This window comes from Lycorma delicatula, chromosome 1 (genome assembly GCF_047948215.1).
Source record: "Lycorma delicatula isolate Av1 chromosome 1, ASM4794821v1, whole genome shotgun sequence".
NCBI classification, from domain to species: Eukaryota; Metazoa; Arthropoda; class Insecta; order Hemiptera; family Fulgoridae; genus Lycorma; species Lycorma delicatula.
Genome location: NC_134455.1, coordinates 331,732,072 through 331,749,428, shown reverse-complemented (window position 1 = coordinate 331,749,428; position 17,357 = coordinate 331,732,072). Strand labels below are relative to the sequence as shown.

The 17,357-nt window shown below is 27.3% G+C and overlaps 1 protein-coding gene across 4 annotated transcripts in view; it reads left to right on the top strand.

The window, feature by feature from the left end:
- LOC142334259 (myeloid leukemia factor 2-like) overlaps positions 1–17,123 on the top strand; it is a 74,222-nt gene extending 57,099 nt beyond the window's left edge. For 2 of the 4 annotated variants that reach the window (XM_075382142.1, XM_075382144.1), the window contains one exon: positions 14,422–17,123. In XM_075382142.1, coding sequence (XP_075238257.1) covers positions 14,422–14,713 — 292 coding nt within the window. In that variant the 3' untranslated portion in view covers positions 14,714–17,123. Of the gene's footprint in view, positions 1–14,418 lie in introns of all 4 variants that reach the window. The other 2 variants (XM_075382141.1, XM_075382143.1) reach the window with 1 other exon arrangement.
- The last annotated feature ends 234 nt before the right edge of the window (positions 17,124–17,357 follow it).

Genomic DNA, 17,357 nt, shown 5'->3' with positions numbered 1-17,357 from the left:
TCTTTCAATTTAAAAGCATTAAAATTAAAACTAACGTAAGTAGATTAAAAAGTTATAAAATATTAAAATCATAATTTTATGAAATATTACTTTAAAATCATTAATTTTATGAAATATTATTTTAAAATTGTTAATTTTAATGCTTTTAAATTGAAAGAAAACTTTCCTGATACTTGAAAAACACAGACAAATTGTTGGTAAGGTTGAATTTTAATTTATTTTATTTATATATAAATAATCTTATATACCAATGGTGCCATACCTGAAAAATAAAACTTTTTGATATCAGTTAAAAGTCATCTAGCAAAATGAGCAAGATGTTGGCTATTCTTTGGAAAAACTGCAAAATATGTGGGATGTCATCTCCTAACCATTTTTGAAATTATTTTAAATATGATGTATTATTTTACTTTGATTGCCTGTTTGATGTGGGTTACACTTCTTCCACACATTCATGTTTTATTGTGTATGATTTTAGGAATTTATATTTTTATGAATGGCTTTTCTGCTTTCTGTTGTAAATTAAAATTAATAGTATTTGGAAACATTCATTTTGAGATTATTTCCTCAACTGGTGCCAGGTTGGGAGAGTATGATGGATGTTCCACAGTTAACATTGTGTTGTACCAGGTACTGTTTGACAACCTTGGATTGATGCACAGATGCATTGTCAAGCAAAAGAATCCAATTTTTTGTTTCCCATTTTTCAGAATGCTTTTTTTTTACTGAATCCTATAAACGGCAAAGAATATCAACATAACTTTTCCTTTTTCACATCTGCCTGTCAAAAATGAATTGAAAGTGAACAATATCCTGTAAAACAAAAGAAAACTTCCAACAATTTTCCTTTACTCCTATCCAAACAAAATATCTTTATCTTTGGAGATGATGTTAATTTCTATAGTTCTTTGATAATTTTAAAGTTTAGTGTTTTATGTGGGTTGTCAGCATGTCTCATCTCCTGTTATAATCTTGCTTAAAAATTGTGATCATAGTGATAGGTTTCTTGATGCCGTGGGAGTGTCTTTTTGATCTGCAGACATTATTTTTGTGAACAGTTGAAAAATGCTATGATAACTTCTATGCTATGATGCTGTGTAGAGATAGCTGTGGCAACTTCAAACTGATATCCCTGCTATTGATGGTATTTATTGCCAGTTGTTTCAAGCAGCTTTAATGTGTATGACTTATGATTTTTTTTTTAACTGCAAATATTTTGCATTATGCTCTGTTCATTTGTTGACATTCTCCACTGTGACATACACTATATGAAATGATTAGCTTTAGTATTATTGAAAATGTGTGATATGGCTACATCTTGACATCATAAGTCATGATGAAACCACATAAAAATAAAAACTTTCCTTAATATGATTGCTATTTTAAACTATGTGAGGCAATTTCAGGCACTCTTTGCAGTAACGTTTTACTGAACTCATGTCACAGATAAAATAAAAGTGAGAAGAATACAAATTTTGAATAGTGTTTTTTTTTTTACTAGTTATTCATTTAGTATTATTTTTTTGTATTCTTAAAATTCTTGACTGTGATTTGGAATATTAATATAGAGAAATGCTGAATAAATTCACAATGAGAAATTTGCAGATATACTATAGTGTATGCTTAAAGATTCTACAATGATAAATAACTTTAACACAGAATCATGTGTTTGTTACTCAAGAATTAAAGGCAATCGCAGCCATAAATTGTTTCACTGAACTGTGCTTGTTTTGCTCTACTTATAATTGTTTTGAATTATATTTATGCTGCTTTATTCTCTTACAGTAGTTTATGAATAACTAAAAAGATAAAATTAAATAGTTTATTCTTTTATAATGAAAGTAATATTCAATTGTGTATTAATAGATTTTTGATTTGAATGATTTTCAAATAAAATCTTATGTATAAAATTTGTACCAATATAAATATTGATAAATGTGTAGTGTCTGCTAAAGTTTTTAATCTACTAGTTAGTTGTACATAAATAATGAGACTTAATAATCCCCTGGAAAATTTTTAATTGTACTGTAAACTATTAACATTTAACAAAAAATTGAAATAAGTAGTAATAAATTTCAGAGCTTAACGGTTAAAAAATCTCAGAATTGAAATTCCAAAAATGTGTTAGATTCTTTTTCAAGTTAATGATGCTGTATATTAATTTGAAATTATTGACATTTTACAGACTACTATAAATAAAAACATAAATTAGTGGAAAAAATTTTTGTACTTAATTTAAAAGGTAGAAAATTCAGCTTTAATATTTTGCTTACATATATAAAACTCAAATATTTCCAGATAAATGACAACCAAATATACAGTCTATGAGAACAAACTAAGAGTTGCAATAGGAAATTATGTGGTGCAGAGTAGCATTTGCTAGTTAGTAACTGTTTGGACTGCCTTATTTAAAGGGTTAATATTAATTTTAAGGCAAAATTTATTTGAGATTTATGGGTTTTTTCTCATTAAAAATGAGATAAAAAGTGCTTTATCAGAAATAATTTTTGCCTTTATTATTTCTAATAAATGATTATTTTCATTTTTAAGTTGATTTCATAAGTGTGTGTGTTAATCTGTTTTTTTGTTTTTTTTAATTTATTTACAATAAATAATAGGATCACCCACTCTTGAAGCTTAGTTTTAGTAAAAAATTGTTAGTTATTTATTACAGTTTTTCATTCACTGTCTTTAGCAATAGTACCTAACAAAACTGTTTTGATGAAACATTGTTGGCAGTTATAATTGTCCATTCTTTGATATAAAACCCATCTGGTGTTATTCTAGCTAGTTATTGTCATATTAAAATGTAGTATTATGTTGAAGGTTTTTGATATTTGTGTTTGGAGCACCAAAACAGATTGATGATCTGCATCTAAAAAGTGTTTCATTGTTTTTTTCTCACCATGTCAGACTACAGATGCACATGACATCAAAAAGCAAAAAAGATAAAGCTATTTCCCTATAATACTGAAAATTTAAATTCTAAAAGAAAGCCTTGAAAAGTAGAAGGCGGTAGGAATTAAAAAATTAATTATACATTGAGGTTTAGGTCTGTCTTTAATAGGCTTGTCTCACTTATAATTCATTCTGAATCATTGTATGCATTCGTGCATGTCTTGTTTGTTGTCACACATGCTTACTCACTTGGCAAGATTAGTAAGAATGTGAGAGTAGTAGTAATTTGTCTCAGATGAATCTTGGCTGCTTCAGTATGGTCTACTTCAAGTTGTCTCTAATTGCATAAAAATTGTTTAAACATTTATTAATTTGTGTCACTAATCGGTAGATTTTTTAATTTTAAATAAAATTGATTTATTATTATGACATCGGTAAATTACAATAACAGCTACTTCATCCCTCTTTGTAACTTTATGTACATGTGATTAATTCTGCTTTACCTAATGAATAATATTATTTGGCAGTTTTTTGTTATTATTATTTTGCATGTATTTATATTTCTTTGCTTTTAAATCTCTTTTGACTGATGGGATCTTGAGCTTGGCCTATATTTTTTCAGGTATGGACGGAAATATTGATCAGGAACGTGTGTATATAATGATAATCACTCATTCAGTAAGTAGTTTAGTTAATCACTGAATTGAAACGTTGATCGTTAAGTTCAGTCCATTCTTTTCTAGTATTACTAAAACAGCTTAGTTTGTGCTTTAAATATGCTGAAGATAATTACATAAGCATTCTAATAAAAAAAATAATAAAAAATAATTCTTTAAATTTTTAGTTAATAAAATGTATGTAATGAAAAAAAGATTGATTGTGTGAGTATGTTTGCTTATTTGTTAATGTCAGGCTTGTAAAGTAAAAGAGCTCTGCAGAAGTTATTTAATTTAGCTAAGCGTAATTTGTTCTTTTCATGGTTAGCCTTGTTGTTTCATTTTTTCTGTTCAGTGCAGTATTCTTTTTTATTATTATTGATTTTGACTTTACTTGTGATTGTAAACCAGAGGTTATATTTACATATTCATAAAAAAAATTTTAGCAGAAGTTAAAAATCCTTTAATGTAATATTTATTTATAAAATATGATTGTTCTGTAGATTGATAATAAAATTGAGTAATGTTTAATACTTAATTTGATTTGACATTTATTTCTTATTAGATTATTAGTTCACTTATTAGTTGTCTAGAATGTCTCCTTAATATTATTGTTGAAAATCAAAATGTTTTTAGAATTACGCGTGTGGGTGGGTGGATGGATGGATAGTATGCATACACGCATATGTCGGTTTGTTTATTCATTTGTATTACTCTTTGCTTTAAATTTATAATCTCAGTGATCTGAATCTTTGTTACAATATTGATTTATTAAACTTTGAGGAAGGTTTTACAGTAAATTTAGAAGTTTTCAAATAACTTATTGAATGAACATTAAGATATAAACAGGGAGCATGTTGCATTTAGTATTATTATTTAGTAATTTCTGTTAAGGATTGATGGTAGGGTCCAACAAATGAAATTTAGAATATAGACATGTTATTTATAAAAATCAGTTTAGTTCTCAAATTGTCAGTGATTTATTAGAAAATTTGATTGCTGGCAATTTTTGTTGATAGGTAAAGATGTAATTTTTCTTAATGAAATCAAAGTATTGAAATATCAGATTGGTTCATATTTTTTCTAATAACAAAGCTTTTCAAGTCTTGATATATTCTAAGGAAGTTGGAGCAAGTTGTGTTTTTTTTATTTTTATTTAAATTGTTGAGAATGTATTTTACTATCATTCTATCCTTGCCTAAAGATCAGAATTTGTGAGAAATCAAATGAATGAAGCAAAAAACACATTATTTTAATTCATTAATTTGGTTTGCAACTATTTTAGTAGGATTACAGAAAAAGACTAGATTTTAAAAAGAATTTTACTAGAAGTTTCCTTCTCTATTTGAGATGGGGAATGTTATTTCCAGTCTTTGGCAAAACTTTTTTTTTATGATTCATTAGCCAAAGATAGATATTAACAGAAATAATAATAAATAAAATCAATAATTTTAAATTATTTACATATAAACATATTTTTTAATTTCACAGAAGTTCCTTACCTCCATCTTTCAGGAACAGTTTTATGGTTTACTCTGGTGATTATTTATTGTAGTAAAAGATTTTGGAGGCTGAAAAGTAAAAAAATAAATTTTAAATGATTTTGTTTAAAACATTTTCTGTGTGAATTTCCCTTTTGGGTTAGTAAAGTCTGGTAGCCAGAGTAGCGCAGAGTAATTTAGCATGGTTTAGATAAAGTTTACTACTTATTTTATTTTTTAAAGTTTTGTAGAATTTATATAAATTTTTAGCTTGTTCATGTTATCAGTGTTACATTAACTTTCTCAGTGATGCCTAACCTCCTCTGCTTTCAAAGATAAAAATTTTAAATTGTATTTTTTATGGTTTTGAGCTGGAATTTTCACTGGCCATCAATAGTAGTGCTGCTGCTATCCTGATAAAGCCAAATACGACAGAAAAATGTAAAATTAGTTAATCAAAATAAAACTAAAGCATATAAAATGAAAAGTTATCAGAAGGGGAGGAAATACAGTGTTTATTATTTTTTCCAGCTGTTTAAAAATTGATTATAAAAAATGTATCTTTATTTAAAGCAAGATTAAGGAAAAATAATGCAGTAGAATTATTTTTTTAAAGTTTATTTTGACCTGCTAGAATGAAATTTTAAGTAGATTATAGATTCTAAGCACAGTGTGTGAATCATATCTAACAGGAAATAACAGAAGGAATTTTCTAATGGAACCAAAATCTTAATGAAGGCATAACAACATTTTTATAGAAACCTATAAAGTTTAAGAAAACAAGGTGTTAACAAATTTTATTCTAATTAAAGACATGATGAGTTTTCTATTTTAGTAAGAACCACAAAAACACAATACCAGAAACACCGCATTTTTATTAATATAGGAAATTTGTAGTAAATAGAATTATGCTGCAGTATTGTATATTTTTAATTTAGCAAGTAGGTCATTGAATTTTTCTGAATTGATCATTCATAAGTTTCACTCTGTGTTTCATCCATTAATTTCATTCAGGGTTTGGTTACCTGTTTGGTTTTCAGTATGTTTCCATTCAGTTACTAGTAAAGTAATCCAAAATACCACTAATAATAATAATAATAATATGTTGCTGTAATCTTTAATAATGATCTTAAAAATAATTAATTTATTGAACTGTAGGTTACATTTAATTAATTCCCAGAGACTAAACAGGAAAAATAAAAAGGTTACATTTATTTAATCAGTAAATGTCCAATAGCTAATTTCGATAATGTGATAAAATCAAAGGATGCCTAGCCCTGTTATAAGAATGAAATCCACAATTAGTAGAATGAGTAAGGTAGTATTCTACCTTACCATACATACTAATTTTTTGTGTTATCTTTACAAGCAACTAATTTTTTTCAGTCTTTTTATTTTAATTAATTTAAAAAAAATATTAACATTGTTAGTTATTTTAAATATTCAGTAACAATGCATTTTGAAATCTGGTTTGTTGTACTTCAACCCTTAAAAAAATCCATGGTTTCCATGTGTTAGTTGTTATTCAGTGTTAATGGTTTTTATTAGATTGTTTATTATTTAATATCAATCTAGTTAAATTAAATGATTTGCTAAACCTAAAGTTCAAAATAATATATTATTTACATTAAATATATATATATATATATTTTTATACAAAAAAAAAATATATATATATATATAATAGCAAAATAAATTCTTTTTTTTGTTATTGTATTTGTCCATATTCCCCCCTGCGTTCCAATTATGTCAAAGACAAGTATAACACTGTTTTCCACCAACAGTACAGAATTCAATAATGCCTCTTACCTTATTCTTATTGTTTTTCATTTTAAGAGTCCTTTCGAGAGTTTGCCTCATCATCAGTTGATAAAAACTTTAAAATCACACATTAAACTCAAAAACATTAAAAGCTAGTCACACATATGTATGTGTGGCTGGCCACATGAAATATTTAATTTTATTTTTTGACTCTTGTTTGTTGCTAACCAATTTATCTGAAGTATTGCCTATTTACCTGCTAGAATGTTTTTTTTATATTGTAAAATATATTTATGAAATTCAGAGTTTTTATGCAGCAGAAAGGTTAATTTATTTGAAACAACATATTTAAAAAAAAGAATTCTCTTTGTTTTCGTTGACTTCAGCTGGCAACTGTTCTCTGGCCTCGGCACATGAGCCGAGGCCGGATTTATTCAAGTTCGTTGCGGTCATCCTTAGCGTATTTTTCATTTATGTGCTAATAGTTTAATTTATGAACTAGTAAATAATTTGAAATATATTTATCAGTAGGTATTTATTTTTATAAGGAAAATACCACAAAAAATTATAGAAATAACAAAATAGTAGTATCACCTTAGTTTTATATATAAAAAAGTTTTATTAAAAAAACTGCTTATAAAATCATCCATAAGAAAAATATTATAAAAAATAATCAGAAATGTCCATAAACTAATCTCTGCAAACTAACTTGAGCATCAGCTATTCACCAAAATGTAAATGAGTTAGGAATTTAAGGAACATCATATTCTTTGTGATGAAATGGTAAATACATACAAATATCATCATTTGTGTATAAATTGTTACTGAAAGCGGATGGCATAACAAAATAAAATACATATGCCTTCTGGAAAAATACACTTATGTATTTCTAACTGATAGTTTAGTACTTCTTATTGGGTTTTTTACATTTTAGTGTGTTGAAATTTAAATTTGTTGATTTTTTCTCTACATAATGATCATATCAGCAGCTGTTTTATCAGTATGGTATGAGTCTACACATAATTTTTGTTTTAAGTTTTATTTGTTTGGTTTACAGCATTATTTATATTTGTATATATTTGTTAGTGTTTTTTTATTATTATTATAGTAATGAGTGATTAATTCATTATTAATGAGACTTATCAGTGAATGTGATAAATATTTTATATAACGTCTGATTTTTGTTTCCTCCAATACAGTAAGTACTGCTCCTTTGCAGTATGAAATGGTAATATATCATGTAAAAAAAATATATATATGTAGGATTCAGATTTTAATTCCTATTCCAGGCATTAAAAAATTAAATTAAGAAGCCTAGGTTTTCCTGATGTTAATTTAAACCCCCATCTTGGGCATTTTGTACAGCCTCCAGATATTAAATAGAAAGCCTGGAGAATTAACCAGTTGGATGGGCAGAACCAACCCATCAAACCTAAAATCCCGAGGACGTCTGTTGATCCATTGTCTCACTAAAGACCCTCAGAACACCATTTGGAAGGAAAGAGTGAAAGATAAAGTGGATAGTGAAAAAGGAATCTGCCAATAAAATGATCTTGAAACAAATTAACCACCCCCTTCATAAAAAGCACTTCAAAAGCCACTTCAGTGAGTGGATTATTAATCCTTACCACATCCCAATTCCATAGGCGAAGACACTCGCCTTGTGACGCTTCCGGTTGCCACCCCCCCCCCTTGTTCCTAGCTTAATCCTTATCCACAGTTCATATGGAGAACAGCATGTATCTCTTTACTTGATGGATTGGTACAGGACAGTTCTGATTAATGACTTATGTATTGCCATGTATTCTAATTATTGATACACATATATTAAAATACTGGAGCATTGATCAATTATAATATTCAGGCAGAACTTTTTGGACCACCATCCAGCTACAGAAATGTGTGAAATGTAAAATATTCTCTTGAAAATTAATTGATTACATCCCATAGGATATAAAATATAGAACTTTAGTGTTTAAAGAGTTAAAAAACACTTATTCTTTTTACCAAACTTCCAAAAGATTGTGCGTGTGTTGTGTTTGGTTTGAGTTAATACAAAAGTTTTGAACCATTCTTATTTGTTGATTCAGATAACATAGCTTTCTTATCAGTTGTTAATGTCAATATCAAATTGTTTAAATTAATGTCTAAGTTCACAGAATAACAATAAAAACATTACTGCAGACTGAAGAAAATTCTGTACCATTGTCATTATTATATTACTTATTAGTTGTTGTGGAGAAACTTTGTTGTTATATTTTGCTGGGTCAACTCTACTTGATGAAAGTTATTAGCTGCGCATAACCATTGTAACTCATTTGTGGAAAACTTGTCATATCAGAAGTGTTGTGAAGTGGGAGTACTGTTTCCCACTTACAATACTGGATAAGATTTAGTAGTACATCATTCCTCTAAAAACAATTCCTCAAACATTATATGAAATAATGACAGTTTTTTGTACTTAAACTTTAATTTAGAATGTTATAAAAGCAAAAAATTTGTTAAAAGTTGCATAATTTTTATGTTGCATTGTGCATCTAACATCAATGTTACATGAAACATGGTGGTGTTGTTTACCTTTGAAGGTGAACAGTTTAAAGAACCAACAATAATGAATGACATTTTGTTAAAAGATAACAGGTATACCAGTCAGTTCAAAAGAGAACAGGTTATTAATCTAAAGATTTTATTTGCATATTTTTTTATCTATTTTGAATTTTTATTTTATGTATATTTATATATTTTATAAAGCTTTCTTTATAAAAGAGATTCTCTTATCCTTCCTATTATGCATGTAAAATTTATTAGAAGTTTCTCTAATTTTCAGTATATTAAATGAGATGGTATGGGGAAGTTCCTGGATTTAAGCCTAAGAAAAGTACTTTTTTTTTATAAATTCTCACCATCCACTAAAAAGTAAATCTCCTATTGAGAGCACACACTGTACATAGATTATAGTCCTTTTCCACCCTTGAACAGCATCAGTGAATTCCTTTCCTGTATGCCATTCAACAATCCCTGTGTTTTTTTTTAAACATTTGCTATGGTAACAGTGTGGTGGTCTTTCAGCTTTTGTTTTAGTTGGGGAAATAAACCCCACAGGGTGGTTCACAGGGAAGGGAGCAAGATTTGGAGAATGTAGGACGACTACAATATTGTTTTTAGGGTGGCACATTATCATGGTGCAACAGCCAGTTTTTTCCCCACATAATTTTGGCCTTTTTTGCTGTACATCTTCTAAGCATCCTAAAACATCACAATAAAAATCAAATTTATTGTAACACTAGCAGAAAAGAATTGTTTATGAACAATATCTTTGATATTGAAAACAATACAAGCATGCATCTTGTGCTTCTAACCTGCTCTGTCTTCTTCGGTCTGTGCTGACTACTGTCTCATCTGCTGCAATGATTGTTGTTTTGTCTCTGGAATGCAGTCGTAGGCCCAACTTTCATTTTTGGTTATGACTAGAAATTAAGTTACCATGTCGTGAAGCAAACACACTAACACATGTATTTAAACATTTTTGACAGATGCCATTACCAATTCCAACCATGTCAATTTGTGGATTGTTTGGCGATGGTCCTTATGGATGAATTCCTCACTTTTTCCTCATTTTGTAGTACTTTGCTTACGGAAGATTGCCCAGAACAATCCTCCTAATTCTTTCAGCCTTGAAATGAGCGTTCTATTCAAAAACATGTGTTCAACCTATCAGATCTTCATTAAAAGCCTCATCACAAAGAATTCCAAAAATCTCAGTAGCCAGTTTAAAAAGTTTATGTAAAATTTTATGCAGGTACATTTTTCAATTTTATTATTGACATTGCTGATAATTAATAACATAATATTACAAAATTGTATTTAGCCTAAGTATGTATACATATATGACACCAATCGGAAAATTAATAGAGGAGTCATGGGATTAATTACCTACAGCATGTTGCTGAAAATATAGTCCAGGAATATTCCTACACATCTCGTATCAGTACTTTAACTTTATGAAGTCTTAACACTTCATAAAAAGTAGAAATTAAGTTATTTCAATCATATTAAAAATTGAATGTAGAGATCAGAGTATTAAAAATGATGTTAAGAAGCTGAATATTCTTCATCAATGTCTTCTTGTATCAACAGAATTAGTTACTAAGAAAAAATCATTGGCTAAAACAAATAATACCGGCTTTGGATTAAATTGTCAACTATTATATTGATAATTGAGAAGATTTGATGATACAAAAAATATTAAGGGGGATTCTCACTACATCTTTTTTGTAACTTTACTGGTGGTCATTTATTTATTTCAATAATAAATTGAAAACCATTATACATTGCATTCAGAATTTATTCACTTCTTTCAAATTAGGTGTGTATTTGTTCTGGTAACTTTGTACTATTTATTTGTATTACTGTTCATGAATTTCACTGTACTCTTATGTAGTCTTAAACTCCTATAATAAAACTTCACCATTTTTGTGATAATTTTTAGATATTAGTGATAATTTGTCAACTTGAAAAAAGAAATTGTAACTGAAGTTCACTACTTACTTAATAAATCAGAAATAAAGGGGCTAAAATTATTGCATAGCAAAACATATAAGATTTTCATGTGGTGATCTATTTACTTTTGCTCCTGTTAGGTAGATTTCATAAGAAAGCTACCTACTTCCAGAAAATTTCAACATGTCTTCACATTTAACATCCCCCAGACCCCAAAACCACCGTCAGTTCAAAAGTTTATACATTATTTCACTTTCTTGTGGGCACGATAACTGCCATAATTTTGCACCAACCACTTTCACATTGGTACATAAAATATAATAACCCAAATTCTCAGTCAAGTTTGTTAATGGGCAAAATTGAACCATGGGGGTGGAAATGAGGGGGCTTTTTCAAATAAACAAAATAACGCTATAATTCTTATTAAGTAAAATATCAAATTTGTTTCAAGTACTTACTATTCTTTGGGTAGGGGCCTAAAATGTATCTGAGTAAGGTTTTTTGATATCACCAACCATTGGCCCAAGGGGGTAGATAAAATGGGGTTTCGAAGACAAAAAATATCACACCTCCCGTAATAGGCACAGTATTGAATCGGTTTAAAGTGGTCATTAGTCCTCTAAACATTACCTAAAACTTTTGTCTGAAACAATTTTGATATGACCAGTCCTTACGGCAAGAGATGACCAAAATGTTGCTGGAATTGTAAGATGATGGGGCTTGTTGTATGCTAACCATGTAAAACTTTTTTTCATATGCAACCATTGTCATATTGAGTGAATATGACGTTTTTCTTAACTTTAAGGTGGAAATATTTTTTATCCCCTATTTAGCAGCGGTGAAATCTTCCTCCGCCTTCTGGTGTGCCAAGTGGGATTTTTTCTAATTCATTCATTTATTGTCCATGTTGATTGGAGATATTATGTGATATAATAAAATATTATTAAATGCTGAAAAAAATCAGACAGAAAGTGATTGGTATTATTAGAAACAGTGTATAAAAAAGTTAAAAATATTTCAAGTCGTTAGGCACTACTGTGAAAATGGTTTATCGTATGTATTAATGCCCTTCCATCATAAGTTAAAAGAAAAAACATATGAGTGATTAAAAGTAAATTGTAGTGGTATTACACCAGTTTTACAATAATTAAATGAATAGAACTGGAAATAAATAAATTTTTTCTATTTTGAAACTCTAAATAATTTTTTTTTTTATATATATATTAAATTTCATTGGATTTTTGTTATTAATGTTAGTTAATGTTTTGTTAGATTGTTCTGTAATCTTAATATTCTACTTTAATTGTAGATATGATATAATAAAAGTGGTGTTTCGCTAGATTTTATTTATCTGAGGTTGTTTGTAATTGTTTTAAACTTTAACTATGAAGTCAGAATAAATTTGTTACAGCTATTACAATATTATTCATCATTTTATCAAATGATTTATTTTTGAGTTTTAAATTTAACATGAGCCATTCAGAAGTGATACCTGAACAGACAGTCTGTAATTTTTACTTATTTCAATAGAGTATGTCTATTTTTGAGGGTATGGGAACTTACTCTCAAATTTTGAATTTTCTATTGGTTTTGAGTGGTAGGTACCTTAATTTTTAATTTTTTTTCAGTTAGGCCGCATTAGTTGAAATCTCCGTCATTAGGAATTGAGTTGGTCGTTCATGTGATTTCATATTATTTAAAATTTTATTTCAATAGTAGGATTAAATTTTTTTTGTTTGTATAATTCATACTGCTGTTGAGAAATTACTACATGTAACTATTTTTTATTTAATTTGTAAATTGGAAACTTCCAATTTTGAAAATATTTGATGTACATTTGGCCAACGTAAATGAAATATGCTTGATATATGTTGGCCAAAGGATTTTTTTTTTTTAATAAATGCCCAGCTTCAAAGTGAATTTGTGAAATATTTTGTTAAGTTCAATTCATAAAAAAAAGGTTAATCTTCATGCAATAGGTTATAATAGTTCAGAACTGCTTAGATTTCAACCGTTTAAGAATTAATAATTAAATATTACATAACTGGACTTCAAGGTGGAAATGTCCTAAATGAAGAATAGAATACAATGCTGTTAATGATTGTGATGTTTTTTTTAAAAAGAATATTAAAAACTTTGTGTAAGAGACTTTTGCTAATAGTAAATTTAAAAGAAGATAGTTCTTTGTAAACTATGAATGATTTTTATGCATTCTACCAGTATTCTGTATCCTAAAATCAAAACAATTTCTGTTCAGACTATATCAAAACTTCCTTTCACTTCAAGGACATTATAAAGAAAGACCTTGTTACTTAAAAAGTATACCTTATATGCATAATTTAACAAATCTTTGTATGTATGTTTGTCTGTTGGCTTTTAGCCTGTTTTTAAATTAAAAACTATTAACAAAAATGCTGATTTTTTATTTATGTTTTTTTTTCTTTTCTTTTTTAAATCTCATCAGTTCCAGTTACGTTATAGAATGAGCATTACAGCTGAAATTTGGAAAAAAGATTATTTTATTTATATGCATTTTCAGAATGTAAAACCTTTTGAAGTGATTTTGTTCTTCGTTGTTAGTTTCAACCATATCACTGCTGGTTGTTAACAAATTTTTTATAAGATTTATATCTTTAAAAAAATAGGCTGATTAAATTGAAATTTCATTATCCAGATTAGAATCTAACATACTTTTAATCGGTTATTACTATCAAACATACCGTTAATCGGTTATTTTATCATAAATAACATTGTAATGGAATGGTTGCAAAGAATCTAATATTCATTTTCTTTTTTTTTCAAATAAATGTTAAATTTTTGAATAATTTTCTTGTGGAAGGAGTCACAGAATTTTTTTTTCTTTATAGCGATACCAATTTATGAGTGGCTGGACTTTAAGTCTGTAAGAAACTATTTTGAAAATGTAACATGTTATTCAGTAGATAGATGAATTTTATGATTTCTTAGTCTTGTAATTAGATTATAAATCAGTCCCTGTAAATAAATGCTGTTTCAGTTAAATTAGTACATCTTTATACATGAACAAAGATTAAATCTTTGTATATGAATAATGTTTCTACTGAAATATATTTGTGTTATACTAGTCTACTTTTTTTTTTCAGCAGCAGCAGCAGTTACAATGAAGTTGTTGAAGAAGATGACGATGATGATGATGATGATGAAGATGAAGATGGTAATAACGATAATGATACTGATGAAGAAGAAGGTGGTGTTAGCATAGTTGAACTTGATGACGATGATGATGAAGATGAAACAGGAAATGAAGTCAAACTACCAAACACTCAACAGAAAATTGATAAAGAGAAGGAGCGGTCACGGAAGAGAGAACATGAACCCGATGTACTTTATAAAAGCAAAGTATTAAAATTGCATAGGGACTCAAACGTGCAGAAATAATTATTTATTCATTTTTTCTCATATCTTTCCTATCTAATAATTATATCAGTGAAACAAACATGTGATGATAATGTGACAGCATTTTTTATCACTGGTAAAGGCTTCATTTGTATTTTTATTTATGTCGTTTATTTTTTTTTCAATTCACTTTGAGAATATCTATCATTTGCTATCATGAGAACCTCATGTTAAAGCTAAACTGATGTAATTACCTTTTTATCTTCAAGATGATAGGAAATAAATGAAAATATTTTTTTTAAATTATATTTTTTATTACTTTGTAGTAAATTTATTTGTTTCAGGTGGATAATTTGAATTTTCCTAACACGATGATTCAATTTTTCTGATTTATAAACAAGGGAAAATAATTAATCTTTCTTTATTTCTTATTTCTGTTTTTGTTGATATTTATTGCATTGTATTTCAGCATTTTAGGTGTTCCATCATTGCCGTTTTAGTTACTTACTTTTCATTTATTAATATAAGATGATTTTCTGTTATTCTCTTTATCTTTGTAGAAATACACATTGTTCGCGTCACAAGAATGTCTAGGTGATATTCATGCTTCCTAAAAATCCCACCTATTAATCTTCTTTTTTTATGTAATTGGTCAAAATTGTTATGTTTCAGTTCTGTATGGAATTTACTCTTTAAAATTTACTCTTACATGTTTTAGATTCTCTTCATCCAAAGGTAAATTAAACAAAATAATTAATGTGTACATTTTTGTTACATTTTGAAAACATTTAGATTAGAAGGGTTTAGAAATTTATTTTAAAGGAAAATTATTTTTGTTTTAAGAAAACAAAACAAGCTACTCCCAATGTGATACCTATATTGCTGTCACTTCACCCAAAAGAGTGTATTTACTACACTCAAGAAATAAATATTGTTCAATTACAATATCTGCTAGTAGGTTTTGTGTTTATCAGTTTTGATTCATCTGATTTACATTAATGCGTGGTATTTTATTATTATTACTATCAAAAGTATGTTACTTGAAACAATTTTTTTTTTAAGTCATTATTAATTAATTGAGGACCACTCCTTCATAAAAACTTCTTTCTTGCATTGACACAGTTAATATAAATTGTATGAGTTTTATTTTCACTTCTACAAAAATTATTGTTACATTTCGTGTTTAGGACTTGTGATTGTCATTCCTTTGAGATGTGTTCTTTCTTCTGTATGTTGTGAATGAGTGAGTGATATAAATTCAATTATTGTATAATGTTATTATTAAGAACTATTATTATTGTCTTTTAGATTGACATGTATTTATTATCAGTATGTTGTAATAGCTTGGTATTTGAAATCTTTATTGTAATTCTTAGATATTGTACAATATTCTCCAATCAGGTTGTCTATATTCACTGTTAGTGATCACCTTAAAGATCACATTATATATTTATTAAGTTAGTACTGTAGTTAAATTTCTTAAATTTTTTCACTTATTATTGTGTCAGTTTTTCAGGTATTAGAATAAATTTTACTTGTATTTATTGGGGATGAATTATTATTATTATATTATTATATAGTGGTAAAAAACTTAATTGTTTACATCTAGAACATCTTGCTATTAATTTAAGTTTTAACTTTTATTTTCTTGCAGTGTTAAATATAATATAAGAAAAGCTGTTTAATTTAACTCATTCGTTTATAAATTTATTTTATTGAAAGTATTTACTATTAAAGCTGTATGGACATAGATAATTTTTGTATTTGATTAATTTTTTAAAGGAGAATTTCACAATTTTAGACTTCAGCCCTGGTTTGTAGATAAATTGACACCTAATTAATATTAGATTAGTATTGAACCTGGTGATAAATTTTCAGTATAAGATTTTACTGAATAGAAAATTCTAAACATACATATAATATGTATATCTAAAATAATTTTAGAAAAATTAATAAAGTAGTAGATTTTTTTCATTTTGTAGAAATGTATATTTCCTGTACATAAAAAATATCTTTAAATGTAGATGTGTATCATAATACAGGAATTTTTGTCAGTAAATAAAGTTAAAAAAAATTAAATTCTTACAATTATATTGAGTGTGGCTTGACCGAAGTAAATTACCACAATTTTATTTGCTTATTTATGGGTTTTGTAATTTTTATTCTCTGTAATTACGAACTTAATATATCGATTTAAATCTGTTTTATTATTATGATTTATTTACTATTATTGTTAATTCTTTTATAGTATAGGTTAAATTAATGATTATAATTCATTAATTTACCTTAAACGTATAAACTGGCCTATGACTTACAATGTCGATCAGTATATATTAAATTCAGATGTGATACAAATAACTTAATTACTTCAGAAACTGCTTATTTTATTTGTAAAATAAAATGAAATAAAAATGTTTACTTGTACAATGGTATACATATGTTTTAAAAGTCATTTTGTCGTATACTTTTTGTATCTATATCCATCCATGTCTTCATCCAGTAATTGAGCTGAAGTTGTAATCTTGTATGAGTGTCAATTTGTTTTGAACTTAAGAAAAAAATCCAAACAGATCCAGTTATGTGAAATTCTTTACAAATATGGATTTTGTTGATCAGATAAATGGACTATAACGTCAAATGCTTTGGTTTATAATTCTTTTTTTTTCAGTCATCAGAGGGGATTAGA